At 39.0% G+C, this 9,716-nt stretch overlaps 1 protein-coding gene across 1 annotated transcript in view; it reads left to right on the top strand.

Annotated features, from left to right (window-relative positions):
* LOC144498982 (transmembrane 7 superfamily member 3-like) overlaps positions 1 to 2,083 on the top strand; it is a 32,269-nt gene extending 30,186 nt beyond the window's left edge. Inside the window, exons 11-12 of the mRNA XM_078221000.1 lie at positions 357 to 519; positions 1,202 to 2,083. Of these exons, the coding sequence (XP_078077126.1) occupies positions 357 to 519; positions 1,202 to 1,374 (336 nt within the window). The 3' untranslated portion in view covers positions 1,375 to 2,083. The remainder of the gene's footprint in view (positions 1 to 356; positions 520 to 1,201) is intronic.
* The last annotated feature ends 7,633 nt before the right edge of the window (positions 2,084 to 9,716 follow it).

Here is a 9,716-nt window from a genome sequence, read left to right on the forward strand (position 1 = left end):
CAGTCCGCAAGATGTGTTGGTTGGATGCATTGGCCGTGCTAAATTCTCCCTCATTGTACCTGAACAGGCGCTGGAGTGTGGTGACTAGGGGATTTTCACAGTAACTTCATTGCAACGTTAATGTAAGCCTACATGTGGCTAATAAAATAAATAAACTTTTTCAGTCAGCACATTGTAAGATTCCGCCCCCCCCTCCCTCCCGCTATCTGAAACCTAGAAGATGTTTCTGCCACTTCAATTCATTCATAGTCATGGTAACCATCAATTTTCAGAAACATTAATGGAAAAAGGCTATATTTTGCAGAATGAGTACTAAATATGTTGTTCTTAATAGTGTGTATGTATTTTTTTAACAGTTAAACATCATCACATGTGCACTGGTGGGCTCTTATGCTGTAATTATTGCTGTTGGAGTATATATCTACACCAGCCTGACTTACATAATTCTAAACGTCATGAAAAGGGCATTACACTCAGATTTTGCAATGGTGGAGAGCTATGCTCCTTTCCAGCGTAAAGGTAGGTACTTACGTTGAGGAAAGTCTTTCTCCTTGGGGGTTGAAGAACAAATGAATGTGGTTCTGTTTGGGTAGGTATGAACACATTCATTGCCTCTTTCTAACTGGGCTTAGTAAATTTGATCACTCTTTAATTTTTTGAAGTCTGTTTGCATTCATAAATGAATGATGGTGTCAGTGGGGCGGCACAGTGGTTAGCACTGCTGCCTCTCAGCGCCTGGAACCCGGGTTCGATTCCCGGCTTGGGTCACTGTGCAGAGTCTGCACATTCTCCTTGTGTCTGTGTGGGTTTCCTCCGGGTGTTCTGGTTTCCTCCCCCAGTCCGAAAGGCGTGCTTGTTAGATGCATTGGCCATTCTAAATTCTCCCTCTGTGTACCAGAACAGGCGTTGGAGTGTGGCCACTCGGGGATTTTCATGGTAACTTCATTGCAGTGTACTTGTGACACTAATACATTTTTATTATCTGTTATTTTAAATTCTGAGAATGCTGTTAATCTTTGCAATGTAACTTTGGCAAGAAGAATTTGCTGCAGTAGTTATATGCATGATTATAGGACAATGCATTTTTTGTCCTTAATTAACTGTATGAGCATAATTTGTTTGTCTTTTTGTCCATATTATGAACCCCACTGATGCTTGTTAAATTATGTTGATGTTTTAGTTTTAATTCTTTCTTCTCTAGATTTCATCCTGACGTCGATATGGGCAATGTTGTTTATTGGTGGCATAACATTCCAGTTTATTTTGGAAAGAAATAGATTGCCTTTTCCACCCTGCCTGTATGACAAATGGAAGAGGAGCAGAAACACGACGTATGGAGAATGCACGCCTCTGTTACGGCCACCTGAGATATGACCATTTACAGTGTTTTGCTTTTGTTTGCATATTTACACTTCATTCCTATGTTCATCCGACATTGATGCTGGAGTCGTCTACACTAATTATTCTTCAAAATGGAGAATTGCATTGCCCTGGTGACTTTTGAATTTTTAAGTCAGTCTCTAGTCTGTGGAAATGATCAATTTTAGAACATGCATTTGGATTGATGTTCCCCTGTAACTTTGACCATTTTTGTATTGAATCCAAATGGCATTTGACTTGATACCAGTTTATATCAATTTGTTCACGCTGATCTCCTCAGTTTCATGCTATTTTGTGGTCTTTTATAGAATTGACCCTTGGCTGATATTTTACACGTGACATTCAGTGGTGCAAACACCTGAATGGCTATAAATAAAAACTATGTGACATCTGACCATCAAAGGTGCAAATGCTCCAATCTGGAAAAAGTGGGGAAGAAAAATTCCATCAGTTTTGTGCAACATATGAAAATGACAATTGAAATTTCAGCAAGTTATATATGTTAAATTTGAGGTTTTGTGAGGAGTTCCCTGGCATATATGGAGCATCTATAGAAGGGAAAATGATCAATAGAATGAGAAACTACCATACAGCATGCATTAAAATTAACAAATAAAATCAGCACATTGAAATACACTATGTAATGATTGTATAACAGGTTTAATCTTATTATAAAGTAAATAGCAAAATCAGTTGTCCATTTTTTTTTTTTAAATTGTAAAATTTTTTGAAGTAGTGATTGTTCTGCTAAGATCTACTATCTTCAGAAACTTCATTAGGTGCATTGGCCATGCTAAATTCTCCCTCAGTGTACCCGAACAGGCAACAACCAGAGTGTGGCGACTAGGGGATTTTCACAGTAGCTTCATTGCAGTGTTAATGTAAGCCGACTTGTGACACTAATAAATAACTTAAACTTAATAAATTATGTTCAAACCATTATCCTCGTGCTCCAACATCAAAACTGAAAAAATTCACAATTCTGCCAATCTTACCCATCAAATGTTCATATTTCCTTATTTTTTAATTCCAAGCTCTTCAACAAAGAGTCCTCATTATTTAATGGTTTAGCATTTCAAATAAAGTTAAAGGGATGGTCACTTTGATTTTTTACTAACATTAGCACAGTGTTACCAAAAGTTTACACATTTATAATTTGTCTAACATCTATTTTTACATAGTTATCCTAAACATAACAATTGTACTGAATAGAAATGCATCTTTTTCCAGTTTACATCTGAATTGTACAGATTCATACTATTTTGTGGTCTTTTATAGAATTGTAATGTAAAATACCAATTGTGTGATACTGTATTTTCACTGGATTTAATTATGGTTGCTCAAAGTGCAAAAAGAAATCATAGTTAAAAGCAGATACCTTTTAATGGCTTGTCTTGCACATCAGTACTTACTCCGTCACTTTCAGATGTGTATGGCAGATGTGTGGTTACAGGTTCAATCTCTGCCCAGTGCTGACTTAATAGATCAGTATTGAAATGATGGTGCAGGAATAAGTTAGTTCATTACTGTTGGATGATAGCCAGATTATTATTAATGGTTTCTGTTACTTAGTTCAGCAATATGTAACCTACTTGCTCAACCTGACCTAGTTCATGACCATGACAAACTGATCTTGCACATGGTTGAGCGGCACAGTGATTAACAATGCTGCCTCACAGCGCCAGGGAGCCAGGGACCTGGGTTCAATTCCCAGCTTGGGGGTCTGTGTGGAATCTGCACATTCTCCCCATGTCTGCCGGTTTCCTCCCACAGTCCAGAAGATATGCTGGTTAGGTGCATCGGGCATGCTAAATTCTCTGTGTACACGAACAGGCGCCGGAGTGTGGCGACTAGGGAATTTTCACAGTAGCTTCATTGCAGTGTTAATGTAAGCCTACTTGTGACATTAATAAATAAACTTTACAACTTTGGTGCCTTTAAAAACTTTAAAGTTTAATCAGTTCTGCCCAATCTTGTCAGTTTGGACTTGGTTGCAGTAGCGAAAGGGCAGGATTTAATCCACTACATGACTCTGCTTTCTGTTTGAGATAGCTGAGATTTTTACGCATGTCTGAATGAATGTAGAATGTGAAATGCTTGTTATCAGGGTTGGGGAAGAGATGCGTGTGGGAGATGAGGCAGAATTCATGCGTCAATCTGCAAGTTCTGAGACTTACTTTCTCCCATGTCCTGAGAAAATAATATTTGGCTGCCTAATAATTGAGACAAGACCTTCAGTCAACATTGATACCAGACCTGGATGTCAGGTTATTTTTTTTTTTCAGTGTCCCCTCACTGAGACAAGAATGTTAATTTTCCCTTAATTTTGTTTGCACGAAATACAGAGAACACTCTTCTGCACGTGGTTGTGTTTTCTTTTGGGATGTTTGAAGGTTGTGCAAATGAATTCCTTTAGCTTTTAGAAATGATTTATTTTTTCTGAACCTTTTGTTGTTTGAAGTAATTTGTGTCATTTACTAAAACTGGTAAAGAACTCAAGTAACGAATCTTTGTGGACGTTCTTCAAAGAACATGTAGGAGTAGGCCATTCTTCCCCTCCATCTTGTTCAACCATTTCAAATAGGTTGTAGCTGATATGTACCTTGACATTATGGATCCATCTTTGTTCTTTATCACCACATCAACTTCCCCCAAAAGATTGTCTTTTTTTTGGTTTGTAAGTACTTCTGTCATTGTGTCAATTGAAATGGCAATGGATTGATTCCATCTTGAACCTTTCCCATGTCGATTTAGAACAACAGAGTTGAAGTGATGTATTTTATCTGCCTCGCCACCCGTTTCTCATGGTCACTGTCCCATTGTAGTAGTCTCTTTGACAGAGGGATGCATGCACATCATGCAGTCCAGACAGTCCAAGTTCTGAATGTTGGGGTTACACTCTGGAAATTGAATCAAAAATTGCTGCAGATGCATATTGGCCTCTTAAGGTTCCTTTTACAAACAAAATTAATGCATTGGGCGTTCTGCATCTGAAAAGTTAGGCTAGCTTTTCCTTTCACTGGTTCTGTCTGTCTGTGCGTGTTCTGTTTTCAAATTTCTGGAAGTTGGTTTCCAATTAAATGCACACCAATTGGTGTAAAATTGTTAGCAATGTATTATAGGCAAGTAATTGCACAAGTGAGTGATGGAATAAAGCATAACTTGATACATGCAGTATTGCACACTTTAAATTTTAATATCATTTGCAAATGACTTTTGTACATTTGAAGGGAACTTTATGAATCCAACCTTGAGTGGCTGTATTTTGACTGTACAGATGAAACTAATGTAAAACTTCAAATATGGTAACCGAACAGGTGCATACATTCATGTATGTTTGTGCAGGTTTGCTTTTATGTTTTCTAACTTGCCAAATAAGAGACTTTTATTTTCTGTACAGAAATGTATTTGGCCTTGAAGTGCGAGAGATATTTTGTTGACTTGTAAATCACGTACTTTTAATTATTCAAATTAAAGTTTCTATTCGTAATGAATGCTAGTTTTAAAATCTGTAATTCTTCTGTTTGAAAACTGGGTAACAAATTTATGCATATCCAGCTTTGTTGTCTTACTGGGCCAGACTTTGCTGAAAAAAGTGTAATCGTTGCACATCACTGCATATCTCCTAAACCTGTTGGCTGATGAAGAGGTACATCACAAATCTCTAGAACTTGCGAGCTGATTTCTGCCACTCCACCACTTATTTGGCACCAACAGTCCTTGGCTACCCCATTAGTGTAAGACCTTTTCAGGATTTGCCCTAATTGCCACTTAAATTTGGGGCAAACTCTAGTAATGATCAGGGTAAGTACTGCTAATCAACCTCTATTGCCTAGAAAGTGAATAATTTAAACAGTAGCACAGTATTATCACAGTATTTCTTTGTATGGAGCAAAGATCATGAAATCATAGAATCCCTACAGTACAGAAAGATGCCATTCAGCCCACCGAGTTTGCACCAACCACGATCCCACCCAGACCCTATCCGCATAGCCCCATGCATTTACCTTAACTAGTCCCCTTGACATAACGGGGCAATTTAGCATAGCCAATCCACCTAACCCTGCACAACTTTGGACTGTGGGAGGAAACCGGAGCACCCGGAGGAAACCCACACAGACATGGGGAGAATGTACAAACTCCACATAGACAGTCATCCAATCCAGGAATCAAACCTAGGTCCCTGGTACTGAGAGGCAGCAATGCTAACCACTATGCCACCGTGCCGCCCATTCATCGTTAAAGGCCTTTAGTCTGTTAATCGGGTAGAATGGCTTCCATACGAGTTGTGATGAAATTTCTTGATTCCAAAAACTATACTCTGGGCTTCCTTTTTCCATGTCGCAAAATCTTGTTGTATTTGCAAACATCTCACTATTTTTAAAACCAGGACTTGTCAGCTGTAATTCTGCTTAATCTTGGTTACTATCGTGTTTTTTGAGCAGTTGTTTTTCCAAATGCATGTTCTCCCTCACGTGCTTTCATGTCCATATATACGAAGGACCTGACACAGCCCACCACATGTGAAGGCGCACAGCTGGAAATGACTCCTCCGCTTCGGGTAAGTAAACTTGTTTTTACACAGCCTGCTCCCTTATTTTCTTTGCTCATTTTCTAGGAGATTTTGATTTCACTGATTTGCATTAATCGACCCGTATTACAGAGTGGCTGAGTTTTTTCTTTTCCTGCCTCTGAGTGCTCCTCTGGTCACAGTCAGTTTAAAAAAAAAATTAAGGCACAGTCCGGAGTGCTTTTTATCAATTTAAAACTTAGCGTACACCATTAGCAAAGACTAATAATCCATTTCCAATGGCCAGTTTACCGCACTTCAATTAATAGTGGAGTAGTCATCTGAAAACTAATTCTTGGACTCGAGATCCAGGTCTGAACTGTTTCTTCTGACTATTTTTACTGGAAAGTTCCTCGTCGCCAGTATTATCTTTTATGGTTACATATTAATGCTGTCACTCGGCTCACATGTACAGCAAATATAAAAGGATGAAAATGTTGCCACAAGGTGGGTTACTTAACCAGTTTGTAGAGATTTATTAGATAGAGATTGCTTGCTTACAGTCCAGGGTAGAAGAGTGGGAACATCTCCTGAATGCCTCTGCTGATGTCACCACATAATCATGTGACACACTATGCATTGGTTTACAATACGTAACAGAAGAAAAAAAATCTAAACCAATTTACAAAAACCTCTCCAAATAATTTCCCATCTGAAAATGCTTCACTATCTCCCTAACCCAACAACGTGTGGGTTAGATTGATTGGCCATGCTAAATTGTCCATCGTGCCCTGGAATGTGTAGGTTAGAGGGATTAGCAGGGTAAATGTGTGTGGTTGTGGAGATGAGGCCTGGGATGGGATTGTTGTTAGTGCAGACTTGATGGGCCAAATGGCCTTCTGCACTGTAAGGTTTCTATGATAAACTGTAGTAGATACTTCTACAAAAGGCAACAGTTCACCGACACCATTCTTTAGTGATTTGTAATTATTTCTTCCCTACCTATCAAATAACCTACCCATGAGAATAGAATCTAATCCTGGATGTGTTCAGGGAAAAGGCTACACCAATCCCTCGTGTACAGACAAATCTGTGCCTGAACTCATTTGTGCCATTCTCAAGGAACTTTTCACAAAAGTTTTGCATATAGACAAGGGCATGTACTTGGGGAAGGGGGGGGGGGGGAGTCACTGATTATTTTAATGCATTGGAATAATTTTAATGCTTATTAAAGTTAAATCTCTGTACTAAGGTAATTTCCAACCAATATGCAGTCTAGCCAAAATGAATTTCGGTATGGATTATAAAGTGAAATTGAGCTTTCTTTGCTTCAAAGAACACAACCATATTTTCTTGCAGTTTGTGCTTTCAAAAGTTGTGTTCCAAGTTCAGACAAGTCTGAAATCACATTATAAAAATTGACATCTGTTGTAAAATCCATGTATAATTAATACTTGTTTAAAGGTTATTCAAGTTATTCGGTAATGCTGCACAAACTAGCTCACATTTACTGTAATGACAGCAAAATATGTCTTTCACTAATGGCTTCCAGACATGGCAAAATTCAACACACAGTTTTTAGTTTTACAAAAATGTAAGATCTAACTGCATGATAGGCAGCTGCCCAGTTATGACATTATTGAGACACTGGTTCTATTTGACACACATGCTCCGCCTGTTTCATCAAAGTTTCCTGCACTTGAACCTGTCTTTGTCATCCATCAATTTAAGTAAATCTTTCAATACCCTTACTTATTTAATTATGTATTATTTTGCAGGGTGTGGACATTGCTGACCTGGTCAGCATTTGTTGCTCATCTGTAATCCCCCTTGAACTGAGTGACTTGTCATTTTGTTTCAGAGGGCATTCATCCAAATACACTATTTACTTTTTAATTCTAACAAACAATTTAAAGGAACTCTGCTGTATTTATTTTAAAATTAGTAATTTTGCTCAACTTTTTTTTTAACCTTCACCCTTGAGCAGGGTCAACCCAGTTTGTGTCATGAACTGATTTGATTTATTATTGTCACATGTATTGGTATACAGTGAAAAGTATTGTTTCTTGGATGCTATATAGACAAAGAATTACATACTTGGAGAATGAGAGGGTGCAGAATGTAGTGTAACAGTCATAGCTAGGGTGTAGAGAAAGATCAACTTAATACAAGGTAGGTCTATTCAAAAGTCATTGTTAGAGAGTTTAAAAGAGTTGGAATAAAGTTTTAGAAGCACAGAATGAGGGTGAAGATATAAATAGAATGCGGGTATGCTGGGCACAGCTTACAAAAGGTCACCACGTTCTGACGCCATCTTGGATGACCACACTGCATTGCACAATGCTGTAACAACTGTTGCACAGAATGACTTAAATGCTTGAGTTCTGTGTAGCCATAATGTATTTTCATTTCTTAGAAATGAAAGCACAGTGCTATGATTTGGAGAAATAATAGGGTACTGTTCCAGACCGCAACTGAGGTGATGCTCAAGAGATGCATGAGCCATGAAGCTGAAATAATTTTAAATGAATTCTATCCACTGAAATAGGTTGCTCCACAGGTATAGGCCAGTTCCAGCTATTACTTTTATAATTTTGTTCAAACACACCAGCAAATATGCAATTTGGGCAACAACGGGTAAAATAGATGGAATGCAATCACTAGGGGACCCTTAAGGAAATAAAGGGATAGTATATGGGATGTTGGCCTGTCTCACTTCAGAGAATGACTGCGACAGATACAATACATTGAGCATGATTTGTAGATTTAATTTTGGGGAGTAGGAAGGTGATTTTATTTTTAAATTGCTTTTTATTGCACCACTCTTTCATCCACCCATCATAAGTTAAAATCCAGTGTAAAGTGGGGAAGAATCTTTTTGCTAGTTGCAAATATCACTCGAGGTACGTGACCAGTCATCCCAGTTCCAGTCTCTGCTCCAAGCACAAACTCCATAATAAAAAAGAGAGACAGGGTAGGTCTATCCTGTCATGGTTGAACTCCCACATCAACTGCACGTTACTATCCTATCCTCATATCCCTTGATATCCATTGTACTGTCAAGAAAAGCTGCTGGTCTCAATATGAATAGTAGCACTAAATTAGCAACCTGTCATAAAATCCACAAGAATTATAGAAAATGGAAATGGTTGAACAAGGTGAATCAATCTGGTGATAACTAAGCTATGTAGAGTGGAACTGTGGTTAGCTCTGCTGCATCAATAGTTCCAGGGACCTGCGTTCGATTCCTGGCTCAGGTCACTGTCTGTGTGGAGTTTGCACATTCTTCCTGTGTCTGTGTGGGTTTCCTCTAGGTGCACTGGTTTCCTCCCACAGTCCAAAGATATGTGGGTTAGGTTGATTGGCTGTGCTAAATTGTCCATAGTGTCCTGGGATGTGCACGGTAACTAGTCTCATAACACCACTGGCACTCACCTGATGAAGGAACAGCGCTCCGAAAGCTCGTGCTATCAAATAAACCTGTGGACTTTAACCTGGTGTTGTGAGACGACTTGCTGTGCCTACCCCAGTCCAACGCCGGCAACTCCACATCCTGGGATGTGTAGGTTAGAGGGACTCGCGGGGTAAATGTGTGGGGTTGTGGGGATAGAGCCAGGTGGGATTGTTGTCAGTGCAGACTCGATGGGCTGAATGGCCTCCTTCTGCACTTTGGGGTTTCTATAATTTCTAGAGCAGACTAGAGGGCCCATTAACTGACGGTGTGTTCTTTTCTAAGCTGAGTGTTTCATTCTGATGTGTGCTGACCAGGTTTGGTTCCATTCTCGGGTATTCTTCAACTTGCCTACCCATCTCGCACTCATTCAAA

The sequence above is a fragment of the Mustelus asterias genome, chromosome 9, assembly GCF_964213995.1.
Source record: "Mustelus asterias chromosome 9, sMusAst1.hap1.1, whole genome shotgun sequence".
In the NCBI taxonomy this organism is placed as follows: Eukaryota; Metazoa; Chordata; class Chondrichthyes; order Carcharhiniformes; family Triakidae; genus Mustelus; species Mustelus asterias.